Source organism: Stereum hirsutum, assembly GCF_000264905.1.
Source record: "Stereum hirsutum FP-91666 SS1 unplaced genomic scaffold STEHIscaffold_7, whole genome shotgun sequence".
Lineage (NCBI taxonomy): Eukaryota > Fungi > Basidiomycota > Agaricomycetes > Russulales > Stereaceae > Stereum > Stereum hirsutum.
Window position 1 is genome coordinate 1890439 of NW_006763137.1, and position 16328 is coordinate 1906766.

General features: G+C 50.6%; 7 protein-coding genes across 7 annotated transcripts; 3 read left to right on the forward strand and 4 right to left on the reverse strand.

The window, feature by feature from the left end:
- The first annotated feature begins 1687 nt into the window (after positions 1-1687).
- STEHIDRAFT_121737 (Sec1-like snare protein) lies at positions 1688-5506 on the forward strand. The gene is made up of 15 exons (XM_007304444.1): positions 1688-1844; positions 1926-2054; positions 2195-2347; positions 2433-2522; positions 2635-2768; positions 2888-3160; positions 3285-3424; positions 3516-3680; positions 3742-3817; positions 3892-3975; positions 4060-4148; positions 4208-4364; positions 4417-4521; positions 4585-4873; positions 4937-5506. Exons 1-15 carry the CDS (start codon positions 1814-1816, stop codon positions 5281-5283), a joined length of 2262 nt encoding a protein of 753 aa, XP_007304506.1. The 5' UTR covers positions 1688-1813; the 3' UTR covers positions 5284-5506.
- A 236-nt stretch (positions 5507-5742) lies between these two features.
- Positions 5743-8289, reverse strand: STEHIDRAFT_147347 (zf-UBP-domain-containing protein; the record flags this gene model as incomplete). Its single annotated transcript, XM_007304445.1, has 6 exons — positions 5743-6714; positions 6774-6997; positions 7062-7167; positions 7222-7546; positions 7635-7826; positions 8190-8289. 6 exons carry the CDS (start codon positions 8287-8289, stop codon positions 5751-5753), a joined length of 1911 nt encoding a protein of 636 aa, XP_007304507.1. The 3' UTR covers positions 5743-5750.
- Positions 8290-8307: 18 nt separating this feature from the next.
- On the forward strand, positions 8308-9109 carry STEHIDRAFT_131436 (uncharacterized protein; the record flags this gene model as incomplete). Its single annotated transcript, XM_007304446.1, has 3 exons — positions 8308-8387; positions 8447-8468; positions 8537-9109. The coding sequence occupies 3 exons, from the start codon at positions 8308-8310 to the stop codon at positions 9107-9109; spliced, it is 675 nt and encodes a 224-aa protein (XP_007304508.1).
- Positions 9110-9662: 553 nt separating this feature from the next.
- On the reverse strand, positions 9663-10765 carry STEHIDRAFT_57430 (alpha/beta-hydrolase; the record flags this gene model as incomplete). The annotated part of the gene is made up of 4 exons (XM_007303920.1): positions 9663-10305; positions 10368-10463; positions 10529-10590; positions 10670-10765. The coding sequence occupies 4 exons, from the start codon at positions 10763-10765 to the stop codon at positions 9663-9665; spliced, it is 897 nt and encodes a 298-aa protein (XP_007303982.1).
- Positions 10766-11374: 609 nt separating this feature from the next.
- STEHIDRAFT_121743 (uncharacterized protein) lies at positions 11375-11881 on the reverse strand (the record flags this gene model as incomplete). The annotated part of the gene is made up of 1 exon (XM_007304447.1): positions 11375-11881. A coding segment is annotated over exon 1 (269 nt), but the record flags the coding sequence as incomplete, so codon positions are not given.
- A 16-nt stretch (positions 11882-11897) lies between these two features.
- On the reverse strand, positions 11898-13333 carry STEHIDRAFT_111306 (uncharacterized protein; the record flags this gene model as incomplete). Its single annotated transcript, XM_007304448.1, has 2 exons — positions 11898-13257; positions 13326-13333. 2 exons carry the CDS (start codon positions 13331-13333, stop codon positions 11898-11900), a joined length of 1368 nt encoding a protein of 455 aa, XP_007304510.1.
- Positions 13334-13918: 585 nt separating this feature from the next.
- Positions 13919-16320, forward strand: STEHIDRAFT_57137 (acyltransferase ChoActase/COT/CPT; the record flags this gene model as incomplete). Its single annotated transcript, XM_007303892.1, has 8 exons — positions 13919-14299; positions 14359-14383; positions 14477-14633; positions 14698-14877; positions 14929-15833; positions 15896-16032; positions 16098-16149; positions 16202-16320. The coding sequence occupies 8 exons, from the start codon at positions 13919-13921 to the stop codon at positions 16318-16320; spliced, it is 1956 nt and encodes a 651-aa protein (XP_007303954.1).
- Positions 16321-16328: the final 8 nt, after the last annotated feature.

Genomic DNA, 16328 nt, shown 5'->3' on the forward strand with positions numbered 1-16328 from the left:
GGTCACGCCACCCGCAACATCATCCTCGCGGAGCCGGGCTTGGGCCACACCTTCCCCTTGAACCCAACACGGTCTTATGGAAGCTTTCATCTTGGGACTGGAAGCAAGAACATCAGGATCTGCCTGTGCAGATATGACTTTCAGGCAAACCTTCTCCTTGATCTCTCACTGCAGCGACCTTGATGACATTGATCATCACCATCGCCGCGTTCCCTTCGCATCCGCACAGTTCGTCCTCGACGCTTCACAATACTCCCACGAAAATTTTGCTGTACACTGACTACTTTCTCGTGGCATACAATCTCTACCTCAATGCCATGTTTGTCTTGGATATACGTCGTAGTTCCACTACATAACCCGGTCGATCTTCAGGTTGGGCTCACTGGATCCGCACACACAAATTCAAGCATGCCATCACCGTGAATGTTCCCGCTTTGATTCCACCGGAATGCCCTACTTGTGGAGAAAGTCCTTAGCTGTACATCGTAACAACTGCTGCTACAACTGCAGTGTGACACTGCTTCAATCTATGACATTGACCATCTTGCTGATGCTGATGTCCCTCCTTGCATTTGGACCGCCCCGTTGTAACGCCCCCGACGGGGCGCCGGATGATCGTATGGTTGGTCTCTTCTCAATGTTCACCTTTTGCTCTTGCGTGTAGCAGTGATGTTGGCCTTACTATCGTCACCCTGGCCCTCAGCCTCTCCCTCAAGTGCACATCCCGTTCCCTTGTCATGCACTCAAACCCCCATGCGAAGATTTTCAGCGCCAGATAATAGAAAGAACAGATAGTAGACTTAACTAGTCGAGAGCATTATCACGGAAGCCCTCAATTCAACTCGACTCACCGTGAGGCTTTTGAATGTCTGAGTAGAAATTCGCTATCGGATGAGATACTCATTTCCTTTACAGATGATGTCAACTTCTCACTTTCTGATCCCGTTCATATCCCAGTTTGTCGTAGATGGGCACTGCACAAGCTCGCAGGTTCTTGGAGCCAAATTTCAGACCTCCACAGCTACCACAGCGACCGGGCCTCTTTATGTAACCGTATCACACAAGCAGCTACAGCAGTCACCCTATTCTATCTGCACTGTTTTTATTATGGGGTTGGTGGGAAGGACCGGTGATGAGACTACATTTTACTTCACGTGTATCATATCGTTCTTTCTTCCCGAACCCGAGAGCATCCGTCCCGTCTCGAAGTGCTCAGCGGATGCCAATATTGTTTTGTTAAAAGGAGAATGTTGCACGGAAATCTTGCGCTGGTTGGTCTCAACGCGCACTTGCTCTCGTAAGTTATAGCACTCCGATTAAATTCCATGGTTGATCCCTCTCGTATCAGGTCTCGGGAACATTGCTACTAGGTATACGAAGGACAGTTCAAATGGCTGATTGCAGGCGAAACGGGATAATATTGATGGGCTGGGGGCGTCAAGTTATCAGGAGAACATACAGGTAGCTAATACGAACTAGGACATGATGCATAAATATTACTAGACATGGTACCCAAGAGAGGGTAATATAAAGCTTGAACTTAATCAAAGGAAGTGCATAGCTTGCAGATGGGCCACACAAACCAGTGTGGCGAGATGCCACACAGCGCCAAGACAAAGTGGACCGTTTAGTAGATGACGAGCATCCGAGAACGAAGTCGTTACCTTGTACACAAACCACCACGACGTCTAAACTCATCATACCCATTCGTACCCTTTGCTCTATTGCTCACCCTTTCAACTAATAAATCGCGTGTATACTCCCTGACAACGCGCAGAGTGCCACCGAGAGAGAGAGAGAGCGCGGACGAGAAATGGCCTCGTTGATCACGACTGCCCGAACCAGTCTGTCTCTTTCTGTTCTTCACGTTCTGTATATACAACCGCTGACCAGATGATGGTCTGCTTGTCGGTGTCAACGTGTAGAGTTCTTGGACGCAATCCGATCTGTGAACCCGCCTCAGCGATGGAAGATCCTCGTCGTTGACGAGCACTCGCAGAAGCTGCTTAACACCGTCCTTAAGCAGTTCGATATCCTTGAGGAGAATGTTACGCGTTCGTGCACCTTATCTTCGATATATATCACTATAGAACGTCTGCTTATGATCTTGCACTGTACCATCGACCCCTCCAATTCACTCCGTGCTGCTACACGGGTCGAATCCACTACCTTCGTTTGCCATTGGCAACGGTAGTGATCGAGAGCATTTCCTCGCACCGCGAGCAACAACCAGGTTTCGAGGCCATGTATATACTTATGCCGACTACGCAGAACGTCGACCGTGTCATTCGCGATTTCTCCAATGGGAGACAACAATATGCCGGAGCACATCTGTTCTTCGTTGAGGGTTAGTTGCCACTCTGATCATCTTACCTTCCTCCCTCATTCTTCACGGTCAATACACTGACAGTTGGATCATCCCGGTCATACAGGCTTGGCAGAACATCTGTTCGAGAAGATCGCCGCGTCGCCCGCTGAACCGTTCCTGAAGACACTACAGGAACTTTATATCAATTTCAACCGTGCATACGTCCATTTACCCTCTCATACTACCCATTTACTGAAATATTTGTTGTTATTATCCTCTATTATCCCAACTATGCCCGATGCTGTATTTGGTCGTTGCGAAACTAGCGATCGAGGCGCAGGCGTTCTCACTCAAGATGCCAGAGCAGTTCTTCGGGATGTTCAGCCCGGCGAGAAGTGAAGGGACTGCCAAAGCTGCGAAGGATCGGTTAGAGGAGGATGTCCGGTTCGTGGCCAAGTCCGTGCGTGATCTCCACTTCCATCTTCCCGACTCCCTGCAACTAACGCCACATGTCTCTCTTTCCACAACGTCCTTATCCGCACCACATGGTCTCGACCTACTCCTACTTTCCTCACAAAGATAGCAAACGTTTGCATAACCCTCAACGAATTCCCTTACATCCGCTACTACATGCCTTCTCACCACCCACCACTCGGCCCACTCAAACCTAATGATACCATCCGCGAAGCGCCACCTCCTCCTGAGGGTTCGGCTCGGTGGAGGACGAACCTCGCGAGGGGAGAGCAAGCGCGACAGTACGAGAAAGCGGACTCTGAATATCTTTGTAAGATACTTGCGTGGAATGTACAGAACTGCTTGGAGGAATATAAGAAGGCGAACTCGGACTGGCCGGTGAGTCTTCCTCATGCAGAGCTCTATGGCCTCTTTTGTTTTGCGTGTAGATGTAATTTACTAATAAATACATCTATTTCTGTCTTTGGAAACGAATTGCGCACGGCATTTGATCGACGAGTAGAAAGCAGACGCATCCAGAGGACGCGGCACCTTGATCATCACCGACCGTTCAATGGACACGATCGCTCCGTTCATACATGAATTCACGTATCAAGCCATGGCAAACGACCTACTCCCGATATATGACGGTACGAAATACACGTACGTCTTCTTCTAATCTACCACCCCCACAATGTTCCTACGAGTGTTCGATTATTGAGCGTCTGTTCACATTTTTTGCGGCATTACATAGATACAAATTTCAGTCCTCCATCGGCGCTTACGAAGATAAGACTGCTACCCTGAGCGATGCGGATACTGTCTGGACTGAAGTTCGACATATGCACATGCGGGAGGCGATTGACAAGCTCATGGCGGACTTCAACAAGTTCGTGTCCGAGAACGCGGGATTCAAGGGGTAGGTCGCTAGTCAGTCCGTATAAGCTTTCGCTCACAGGTCCTTCTTGGGGGTGCTATAGGGAGGGGGCGGCGAACCTGAATGACATGAAGGATATGTTGGCCAGCCTGCCACAATACCAAGAGCAACGAGAAAAGGTCTGCATCTCGGTTTTGCTTTCCTTTAAGACCTGTTCGCGCCGCTGACTGTTGAGTGTACGTACCGGTGATAGTTCTCGCTGCATTTGAACATGGCGCAGGAGTGTATGGGTATCTTCGAGCAGGATAAGCTCCCGGTTGTAGCTAACGTGGAGCAGGTAAGGGCTCAGATCCTTCCTTCCTCTCCGCATGCTTTATTGAGATCTTTGCTTTACTCATCTCCTTGGTCACGGTCTTTGTAGAACTGTGCCACAGGCCTCACATCAGAAGGCAAGACGCCGAAGCACCTAGTGGAGGAGATGGTTCCCATTCTGGACAGTCGAGAGGTCGTGTATGTCCTCATTTCATCCCTAAAATGCAAGGGCTGCCTCCGTCTGACGATGCCTATAGCAACTCAAACAAAGTCCGCATAATCGCACTGTACATTCAATACCGAGAAGGCGTGCCAGACGAGGATCGGCGACGGCTCTATCAGCATGCAAGGCTCACCATGGCCGAGCAGGATGCAGTGAATGCTCTTGTCCATCTCGGCGTGCGGATATCCAGGGTATGACTTTAACGATAATTTGTCGGAACCTCTATTAACGCTTAGGTTCCAGGGACCGGCTGATAAAGATGTGAAGAAGAGATTGAAGCAGAAACCGACAGAAGACGAGGAGTACGACCTTTCTAGATTTAAGCCCCTCGTTCGCACTGTTATCTCCGTATGCCACCTCTCTCTTTAATTTCTCCGACGTTTTGGGCTCACATGTGGCTTATTCGCATAGGAACAAGTCTCCAACAAACTTGACCAGGCACTCTTTCCATATGTGAAAGATTACCCTTCCGCCATGAACGCCCAGGCCAGCCTCCGCGGCGCATCCGGCGCCTCCCCCGCATCCACACCTCCCGCCTCACTTCGTTCTGCGAAACCCTCTTGGCATCGAGCGGCACGACCGAATGCTTCACAAGAGACAAGGCAGAGGTTGTTTTTCTTCATGGCTGGTGGGATGACGTACTCGGAAATGCGTGAGGCGTATCAGTTGAGTTCGAGTTTGAGCAAGGATATCTACATCGGTGAGGTTTTTCATTTCTTCATCGCTATTGCCCACATCTCCTAACGCTGTTGCCGATAAATAGGTTCTACGCATACCTTCACTCCTAAACAATTCGTCGACGATCTCAAGGTCCTCGAGCTGAACGGTGTAGGCTCGAAAGCCATCCCTAATGGCATTCGCGAAGCCCGGAATGGCCAGAGACCCTATCAAGACTACTACGATGAACTCTACTTCACTCAGGATGCTCCAGCCCCCGCACCTGCGCGACCACCGCCATCTAATAACAGCAAGATGCTGCGGCCTGCCGCAACTCCAATGTCGTTGACACCGAGTGGAGGGAGTCAGCTGAGTGTGAATTCGATGGGGAGTGGAGTCAGTGGAAAGGTTGAGAAGGAGAAGAAGAAGAAGGGGTTGTTCAAGAAGTGGTAATGGACTCTGAACGTGGTTTATATAGTGCCAGTACTGTGCTTGAATGTGCAGTGGACTTCTGAGAGTGTGGCGTTGCATCAGCCTTTGTTACGGAGGAACGAAGTATGGCTTACCGTACATCATAACATATACGGAGGACTTTTTCTGGACGTGGAAATTAATGACTGTGGATTTGATTCAGTATGCGTTGTCTGTCGGTGCCAATTCGACTCGTAGCGTGCGGTGGTCTACTCGTGTGGCGTGAAGAAAGTTGATTTACATAGGGCAACATTGGTGTGATCGCCGCCGCTGTCTCAACCGTCCCCGTACAACACAAGCATTTCATATGTGAGCGCGGTTTCTCTTGATTGTGCTTCGGTCACTCTTGTCTGTCAGGAGATATGATGGCTCCAAGGGAAGAACCCGATTCCTTTGAAAAATGCCTAGCTAATCGCACCATTGGGAGCCTTCATTGCTCGTCGGACACATCATTTTTTCGTATTCTTCTTCTTTTTCGGAGTAGATACGGGTGACGGTGTCGGCAACTCCACAGAACCTCCAGCAGCCTCGCTCTCCGGACCCTCACCAGCCTCAATCTTCGTCCTTGCCTCTAAGAAGAACATGACATCCCTAACCTGGTCTTCAAGCTCCTTCACCCTCTCCTTCCACTTCTCTTCCTCCGTCTCATTGGCCTTCGCCTTCTCCCTCGCTTTCTCCAAATTCTTCATGAGGCCCTCACTGACCGCTCGCTCTTCTCTCAACTCCCTCTCCAATCCCCGGGCAATCTCGCTCATCTTCTCCGCTCGTTTCTCAGCCCGAATCTTGTCCCTCCTTGCTTCTTCCTCCTCCTTCCTCCTAGCCTCCTCCCTCTCCCTTCCCTCTTCCCGTGCTGCCTGAACGTCTTGTGCCATCTGATTTACAAGAGCCTTCAGCCCCTGCACCTCAGCCCTCAGTGTATCCGCCTGCTCCTCGTAATAAGCCCTCTGCGAGTCTAGCTGCGACGTCAGCAAATACGAATACTCAATTCCGATGGCTTCAATCTTCTCCGCGCTCAGCCTATCCTCCTCACTCGGACCTCCTCCCCTGCCCTCTCCTCTCGCGTGTGAGGACATCGACGCGGAAGGTAACTCCACTACCTTCCCATCCGCTTTGTTTCGGATCAGTCGATGGACGTAGCCATCCCCTGCGTAGTCCCAGACCCGCTGCGTTTCGAGCTCGAGGGCGTAGAGATGGGTCGTGAGCTCGTAATGAGCTTGAGCATGGGCACGGCCATAACGTCCGCAACCGATATTTCCGCAGATGAGACAGATCCACAGATTTGTCGTCGAGTTACAGGAGGCGCATGTGGAGAGAGTGGAACCGGTCGAGGTAGATGGCGCGGTGGGGAGAGAACGTGATGTTGATGTTGGGGGTGAATTATGGTGAGTCTGGGAGTAACGGCAAACGGGACAGCTGAGAATTCAAACGTCAGTCAAGAGTCGATTCTATAGTGAAGTAGAAAGAGCACTTACCGACTATCTCCCCATTTGCTGAGACACATGCAGTGAAACGTGTGCGAGCATGGAACAGTCACCAGCCCGGTTATACCAGAGTCCATACGCTCGAGGCATACTGGGCATGTCGGCAATTCCTGTAAGTTAGACTGAGGAGAACCAAAGCGCGTGATCTGCAAAGAAAGCGAGTCTTCCGGGTCGATGCTCAACGAGGCGACTTGTACGACATGACAGCTTTCGGGCTAGAATGATGAGTGTTTCTCAACAACAGAAGAGTCAAAGGTATAGAAAGAGATGGAAACCAACCTCCATCGAGTTGAACGGTCGCCCATTGTAAGCTTCAATGAACTCTGCTGCGTCCTCTACTTGTCTAAATTTAATCAGGACAATCGACCGATTCGGAGCAGTATCTCTATTCAAAAAGTAAACTAAGCTGGACCATCCCGCAAGAAGAAATGACCTTCACCTTATCATCCGGATATGTGACATCCCTTGTGCAGCAGGGGCCACAAATGCGAGGAAATCCGAAGGTGTCATCCAAGATGGCACAGCAAGCACGCTGAGTACAACTCCGTCTTCGTCGATGGGAACAATCTCGCTTTTATGATCCATATGGGCCAATACAGACTCATTCCTGGGCGAAGTCGATGCTTCAGCGCCATTGGTAGCCTTGCCTATACCTCGAGAGCCGGAGTCACGATAGATGTGCACGATGCCTTCAGGAAGATTCGTCGACCCCGTTCGAGACCGTGCTGACGGCGGATGTGGTACGAATGTTGCAGTAGCTGGACCTGTAGAGAGTTCGATTGAACATTATTGTCATGAGGGCTGTCCACTGAGGAGACATACCACCCTGCGCCACCCTGTCTTTCCCGCCACCGGTCTTTCCGGTGACGCCACTCTCGTTTGCTCTTGCAGACGCGTCAAGGTCCATCCAGTCCACTCTGATGGGACCGAGCCTATAGTCCTTATTATTCGAGTTGAAGATAGCGTTCCTCCGCGCGGTAGATTTGGCTGAATGAGCTGGCAAACTCTGCCAAAGAGATGTAGGGATGAAAGTTGGGGATTGATCTGTTGAATTTGGTCTGGAGGAGAGGGCGATTCGGAAGTGGTAGGCAGGCATAAGCAAAGAAGCCCTACACTCCACTTTCGGTGTTCTTGTAAATCAGTGGAACAACTTGAGATTGGCTCGGTATTGGTGAGCAGGATGAGAGGCGACGAGAGAACTGGAAGTGGCGATGAACGGCTTTGGAATGATGACGAACATGTGAGACAAAATCCGGGATCTCAGCCCGGCACTTCCCGTTTTTGTGCCAAGTGTCGTGTCACTGTGGCACCGGTCAGTTCCAGACCATCACCTGTTTGCTCGAAGCTGGTTATGCTCTCTCATGCGATCTCTCTACCTTCTTCAGCTTCTTCCTTAATATCACTCACAGAGCCTTTGACCCGCGCATCTCTTTCTCGAGTGAAACACGCGCTGTCCCACTATCATTCCCATACCCACCAGGGAACGTTGAATGACAACGAGACTCATGCAGCCGTCCTCATCCCAATGTGCAATGTAAACAACCGTCCTGGAGTATTACTTGAGGTCAGAGGGAAGGAGATGAGAAACCACTCGGGAGAGGTGAGGTGCATCCGGATTCCTTTATATACTCGTCTATGCTGTGGGACTGACAGAAGTTGTGTAGCTTCCCTGGAGGTAGAGTCGACGTACGTCCTTTACTCAAGATATATTAGTCCAGCAGTCATTGTGTTGACAAAAAACCTTTATTTACTAGAGGGGCGAAAGCTCATTGGCTGCAGCCCTTCGTGAAACTCATGAAGAGGTTGGCATTACTTCCTCACAGGTTGATATTCTGGGACAGATCGGTCCCCCACAATTATCTCTTCGAGGTATGCGTGTGTGGCCTTACGTAGTCAGTGTGTTGCATTCTATTTGCACTCAGGCTCTCACCCTCAAACACACCTCTTTTCAGGGCTTCGTTCGTCCAACATCAACCCCTGTACTCGCCGAAAAGAACAATGATTCCGACCCTCTCCCCTCGCTCTCCCTGTCATCCCTCCAAATCTCACAATCGGAGGTGGCCCAAGTCTTTCATCTACCCTTCTCCCACCTCACTTCCCCAGCTCAGCTGCGTACACATCTCTTCCGCGGAAACTCTCCCTATTGGGCAATCACGGTTTCCAATCTAGTCGATCCTATATGGATACCTGAAAAAGAATCAGGCGTAATTGATGAAGTGGGTGGTGGCAGAGCAGGGAGACTGGAAGTATGGGGCCTCACAGGGTGGTATCTCAATTTGTTGATGAAAGCACTTGAGATGTATAAAGCCCCGGAGGCACATTCATGATCCCTCAGAGATGAATCGTCTGGGCGTGCAGCACGATACAGACAACGGTGATTGTCTGCCATACCGACTAGCTATAGTTCAGCATAACTTTATCAACTTTTGCTCTCAGGAAAGCGGTTACAATTGAGGCGTGTCGTCGAGCAGATATTCGTGGCCACCAGACATTATTCATGTCCATTTCTTGCGAACATCTTGACTCCCAGTGCACGATCAACTATATGTTACAGTAGATAGAGCAGTGACATTAACCATTCACAGATGCAACCTCTCGAATATATGAGCATTGCTTTCCTCATGCCCATAGTCTTGCCTTGAAGGCGACTTGTTCGCTTCGCCTTTTCTTCTCACAAGCTGCACATCCGTTAACTCTCGTACCTGTCTCCAATGTGTTCTTCTCAGGATTGGATCCAGATATGTCGAACACAGACATCCAAAGCATCTTCACAGTAACACATTCCGGAAATACCCCATTGATAACAGATGCAATGGTAGAACCAGGTACATGGCATGCATATACGTACACAAATGTCTCACCAAAGACGACTACGTCTAGTTACAGTTTCTTCAGATCATTTACAAGCTCTTCCGCCCATTCATCGCCTTCCCCGCTCATCAACGCCCAGTTGAGGCTAAGATGGTTATGCTCCTTCGCCACAATCCACGGCGCCTCCGTCCATCCATTGGCACCGCCACCCACCTCCTTCATCCTCTCTGCCAGCACTGGTCTAAAGTCCGCTCCAGAAACCTGCATTGCCTTCGTATCGCGTCCCGACTCTACCATGAGTATTTGCGGCAGACCCTTCAGCAAGGTGGGAGGTGCGCTCTTCAGGAGGTTCAAAACCGCTCTCTGCTCCAACTCCTCCCCTTCTCCAAAGTATTGGGCCAATATGGGAGGCGGAAGGGCGGCAACGCCGAAGTGGTAGAGAGCACCGCTGAGAACGACTGCCTTGATATGTCCACGAAGGTATGGCGTGACCGCGAGCACGGGTGGGTAGAGCATGAGAATCGCGGTATGGACGGCTCCGGCGCTGTGGCCCATGAGGATCAGATTATCGACATCGGGTTCGGGTCCTTCTGCGCTTTTGTAGATGGCGGGGTTCTGCACGATCCAGAAAACGGCGTCGCGAATGTCTTCGGAGGCTTCGGGGAACTTGACGTTGGGAACGAGTCGATAGTCTGGGATGACTGTGATGAAGCTGACGGTGAGAAGGAATGAGTAACTTCGACCGGTTGATGTGTAGGAGTTTGAATAGCATACCCTTTGGATGCAAAGTACGTGCCGAGATTACGATAGACGACAGATTCGTATGGACCAGGGACGCTACGGTCGCCAGAGATGAATCCACCCCCATAGCTTTGACAGCATGATCAACCGTCAGAATGATAGGGGCCGGGTTGGTTGACAGGTTATCAGCTCACCTGAAGAATAAGATAGGCGCCTTGGTCGCGCCCGAAGAAGCTGGAGGATAGAATACGTCGAGCTGGCATGATTAATTCATGTTATTAAAGCTCGAGAATCAATAATGGCCGAGAATTCATGCGGAGAGAAATCGTGCGAACCTGGTGACGGTCGGTCAAACCGTACTTGAAGGTCTTTCTCGGAATGACCTCAATGGCAGCCTTGTTCTTCAGCAGTACCGGCCCAAACGCATCCATGGCTGAGGATAAAGCGCGTTCATCAACACGAACTTACAACACAGTGTGCATACAGGTAGTTCAAGATACGAGCCGTACTTGGGGGAATGATATCAGGGAGTTCAACCTCCTGTATAGCGCGGATAGCTTGCATGTTGGATCAAACTATGGGTGAAATGAAACAGGATGGGGCCTTCGTGCAGAGGTAGCGGTCGAAAATGAGATTGTGGGGATGTAGAGAGACGCGGCTCCTGAAGCGTCTCTTGAAGCTCTCATGACCTCTGTAATCACATCGGATACTGCCAGGGGCATGAGACCGTGATGAGCATGACTCTGAGACAGATATCGGGATATAGTACACACACTAAGAGTAGCTTATGCACCCAGATTAATGAGTGAGTGATCCACAACCCCAACGAGATAGACAGTGAGCTGATGCCGGACAAAGAAGTTGAAGCACTGTTGAGGGTGGCCGAACTGACCAAGCTGTGTGGCCCAAAGGAGGCACTGGGGGGTCCGTGTACAAGACCCCTTTCCAGCTGGCACCACGGGCCACATCAACACCAAATGTGTACATAAATCACTTACTGCACGGGACAGTCTCAGGCATGACTAACCAAAAGTTAGATAGCGACGTATATCTATAGTAAAGAATACAAGGAAATAAAATCAAGAAAAGAGCACTACATGACACCATTGAGCAAACCGAAGCGTACATGATACAGCATGGAAATTGGGTTATGCAGTGCACATCACGAAGAACTGGATACGGCAGCGTATCAACGACTAACATAACTTTCAAGCACTACCATTTCCCTTCCCAGTCGGAAGGATAGCAATCCCGAATTTCTTCCCCACCGGATGGCGGAGAATGACTTGAAGCATATCGGGATGAAGCTCTATAAGCCGTAAACGCGAGCCTGGAAGCTGAGCGCGTGCACACACGTTGTCCAAAGGTGCAATTATGTTTGCTGCCAAAACCTTACAATCAATCCTAACAGAATAGATATTGGGAAGGAATGCATCCCCATCTCCCGAGGAAACAGCCAGTTCAGTTGACGAACCGACCTTCATGGTCAAGGCCTTTGTAATGATGCGGAGAACCTGAGGACCGCTTCGACTAATGCATAGCGTGCGCACGGCGCTGAAACTGCTAAACAGCCTGCAAACGGTTTCTTCGTCGAAAGAGGTGGTGGTAAAGTGGTCGAAGGTGAGGGAGAGTGAAAGCGTGTGTATGAGCGGAGCTGAAGGATTGACAAATGTTGCGCATAATGGAGACTCCTTGGGCGTCCGAGTCGTCCATGATAGCCAAATTCAGGCCGAAGAGTTCCATGGCCTGGGGGCCACGAAGGGTCCAGGAGTAGAGGTTTCCGGTGCGGCGCTCGATAGAGAGCTCAACATAGGGCTCTGCTTGCTCGTCTGAGCTGAATATATTTCTAAGGGATCCGACAGAGTCGATCACACAGTCTGTGAATGAGTGTGTGTTGGGCGGCGGAGCACCGGCGGGCTGGCCATAACGAAGTTCTATCTGAACGAGGTTAGGGAGCTCAAGGCGTTTCAATAGTTTCGCACAATTGTCCCATCCTGCCTGGGCCTGGATATACTCGAACTTCAGCTGACGCAGTTTCAGCATGCCGATGCGTCGCAATGAAGGATAGTCAGGTTCGAGGTCAACGGAGAGAAACCCTGGAAGACGAAGCTCTTCGAGCTGGGGAAGGCGACGGAGAGTATCGCAAACGCCGTTGAGGCTGATACGAGCGACCGTATGCTCGATGTCGAGATGAGTGAGGCGGGGTGATGCAGTGACCAGATGCTGCCACATTATCTTGCAGCTATGGACATGCAGGCGGCGTAATAAAGGCACTTGTCCTGAGAAGAGGTGGAGGAAGGAAATTGGTGCCTGGCGCGTCGCATCGCTTCGCAAGACAAGGGTTTCCAAGCGAGGATTAGGTCCGTCGAGGACGCCTAACACTTTATGGAAAGTATTTCTGGAGAGCGTAATGTCCAAGTTAGCGACTTCTCCATGACGAACGGCCAGAATTTGGCTAGCCTGGCAAACCCATTCGGAGGTGCTGTGACTATTGGAGAAGTCGATTTTGATAATCGACACCTTTGAGCGAGAGCGTAGGATTAAAGCCTGACGCCGCACGCTTGCGGTTATCGAGTCTGTGTCAAGGTGCTCCCATAATTCGGCTGTATCGAGCGCAATGGCTCGCCAGGAGCGACAGACTCGAGTAACGACCAACCAGTGAAGAATGTAACCATAGCTTGTCCCCTTAATGGAAGTAGCATATAGAACGAAAATATTGGACAAAATCTCGGGTGGGAGACAGGAGGTGTTGGCTAAAGAGTTGCTGTACGCCTTCAATCGTGCAATGGCAGCTTCGAGGTCTGCGACCTCCTGATCAATGGTGTCGCGTACGTCGCTAACAATGGCAGGGGATAATATGCCGAAGGGCAAACCGGAGGCCCATATATTCGCTTGTTCGGAGCCCTTGCGAGTATCGCGAAGGCTAATGGACCATTGACGATTAGATTAGTGCGATGTAAATCTGGTGGGGGAGATACTCTCAGAGCGCACCTTGACATCCTGCCCGGTGCAAACTCGAGTGACGATACGGTTTGTGATGAACAATCTCTCTGAGGCCCCAGGCGCTGTGGACTATGCTCGAGATAAGTAGTCGTTCAGGCTGCCTCGCCAGTACCAAAGTGTTATGGCCGGCCCTATTTCTTCTGGGACAGGTTCACCAGCGTATACGTGTAGGGTATGAGGAGTGGTCCAGTGAAAAGTAGCAGATATGCAGGCAGAGCCGTGTGCCACCCGGAGCATGTATTTGTTGATGTTGACATTGAGTATTTGATTTCGAGGAGATAAGATAAGATCGAGCAAGCCCGGTTGGTCGGAAGGACATCGAGAATCAACTGCCAATCGACGACAGGCAAGCGTGAATGCCGTCCTGTACGGTCCTCTCTGTCGAATTATCATAGGTGTAGCAAACACGGCGAATCTGCGGCTTGGGGAAAGTTTTCAAGCTCAGGTATATAAACCACATGTCCTCTTGAGTGAGGCTCTGCATGATGCTCTCTACTCTCCGGAATATCACTCCTCTACTTCGAGCGCGCTACTCTGTTCTCCCACTCGCATCCCTTCACACGCTTCCTCCAGAAGATACTATGCCTACTCGTAAACGACCACCGTTCTGGAAGAGTCTCGCTCCGGCACCACTTGCATTGCCAGCTGGTTCGACGCCCTCAGCCAAGCCTGGTCAAGGTCCTGGGACGTTCTCCGCACAGGCATCACTCCCACATCTTCCCGTCCCCCCTCTGTCAGAGACCTTGAAGAGGGTGAAGGATACGCTGCGACCACTTGCTCATTCGAATGATGAATTCGAAGCAGCAAGTAAGAAGGTCGATGAGTTTGGAAAGGCAGGTGGTCAGGGCCAGGAGTTGCATGCAAGGCTGGAGAAGTGGAGAGATGACGGCGAGAAGGAGGGTAGGGACCATTGGTTAGAGGAATGGTGGGATGATGGTGCTTACCTTGGTTATCGTGACTCGGTATGTGGATGTCTTTTCATCTGTTGACGGGGTTATTTACTGATATCTCGCGCATTCAGGTCGTTGTCAATGTCTCGTACTATTGTCAGTATTATCTTCCGTTACATGACGTTCGCTTTATAAAGCCATAAGTTGTCCAATTGTGTATCACTGCTGATTACTAACCTCTCATCATAGACGGATTCGACGCACACCCATCACATTACCCTCAGACTTCTACCCATCGAGCCGCCTCGCTAACACGCGCAACTATGCTCTTCCGCCAGAAGCTCAAACTGGGGCAAATCAAACCCGAAGGTACCAAGGATACGGCGTTTTGTATGGACACATTCCGGTAGGCTCTTTGATTGACGTCACAATAGTATTGCACCATCTAACAACTTAGACGTTCCTTGTAGATGGATGTTCGATTGTTCTCGCGTCCCGGGTCCAGAAGGACTTGACTGGAGTACTTCTTATGCTGTAGCCGGTGCTCAGGGCACGGAGAACGCCCATATCGTGGTCCTGCGTCGTGGACGAGTCTGGAAACTACGCACTGCCCAGGATGGTCGTATTCTCTCGACGGAAGAGCTCGAGACGTATGTCAAAGCTTGATGCGATCTTTGCTGCTTCTGAATTCTTGTCTCTAGGCAAATCAAGAGGATCATAGCAGAAACCACCTCAGATTACCCCGGCATCGGTCTTCTAACGTCCACCAACCGCGATACCTGGGCCACGAACTACACCACACTTTCCTCCAATCCACACAACGCCAAGATCCTCGAAGACATACAATCAGCGTCCTTCGTTCTCTGTCTTGATACCGAACAGCCCAAAGATCTCGTGCAACACTCTCGCTTCCTGTGGCACGGTTCGTCTCCCGCCACAAATCCTGGCGGCGGTCGACTTGGGCTCTACAACCGCTGGGTCGACAAACCGGTACAACTCATCGTATTCGACAACGCGGAAGCAGGGATTATGGGCGAGCACTCCGTTATGGATGGCACGCCGACAGTCACCTTGTGTGACACCGTGCTGGACATGCTCGCGGATCCGGCGTTCGACCATTCTTCGCCTACGCCTTCTGGAGCCTCGTCTTCTTCAGTCAAAGGACCGGAACCGCTGGATTTTGAGGTCAATGCGGAGGTCGAGAAGGCGTTGAAGAGTGCGGAGCAGGAAAGTCTGGAGCTCGTCGATGGACAAGCTATGAATGTCTTCCGGACACAGTATGGGAAGAAGGCCATCAAGACTTTCGGAGTCTCGCCAGATTCATGGGCGCAGATGGTCGTGCAGTTGGCATATGCGAGGTTGATTGGAGGGTCAGTGAACAGACAAGGAGGAACGTATGAGGCTGCGACGACGAGGAGGTTCTTGAAAGGGAGGACTGAAGCGATTAGGGTTGTGAGCAGTGAAAGTGATGATTGGGTGAGGAGCATGGATGATGCGAATGTTAGAAATGAAGAGAGAAAGAGGTTGTTTGGGTTGGCCTGTAAGAAGCACGTCGAGCTTGCGAAGGCGGCGGGAAAGGCGGAGGGAGTTGACAGACATATTTTGGGTGCGGCCCCTTCATTTAATGTTGATCTATGTCTGATGCTGAGTCGACCTGTGCGACTATAGGATTGAAGAAGGTACTGAAAGAAGGCGAGGATGTGCCGGAGTTGTTCAATGATCCCTTGTTCAAGAGGTCCAGTTATTGGGTGCTCTCTACGTCTGCAGTATTCTCGAAGCACTTCGGACCATACGGCTGGGGGGAGGTGCGTATTCGATTCTCTATTTCGTCTCTACCAACTATTGAAACAGTTCTTTTTGACCTCGGCAGGTCGTACCTGACGGATATGGGGTGGCGTACATGACTGGTTTTGATGGTAGGTGTTCTCTTTATTGCTTTCATCCCAGGACTGATGTAACTGTCTGTCGATGTAGACTATCTGCAGTATACGATCACGTCCCGTAAGGAGATGCCAAATTCCAAGTTCGTCGAGGAGATTGCAAGAGCTGCGCAAGATTTGTATGATTTGCATGTGGCGAAATCAAAGCTTTGATTGTATAG

Coding starts and splice junctions, on each gene's coding strand:
- STEHIDRAFT_121737 (XM_007304444.1), top strand. CDS start 1,814: ATGGCCTCGTTGATCACGACTGCCCGAACCA. Junction 3,818..3,891: donor ACCAAGAGCAACGAGAAAAG/GTCTGCATCTCG, acceptor TACCGGTGATAG/TTCTCGCTGCATTTGAACAT. Junction 4,365..4,416: donor TCGGCGTGCGGATATCCAGG/GTATGACTTTAA, acceptor CTTAGGTTCCAG/GGACCGGCTGATAAAGATGT.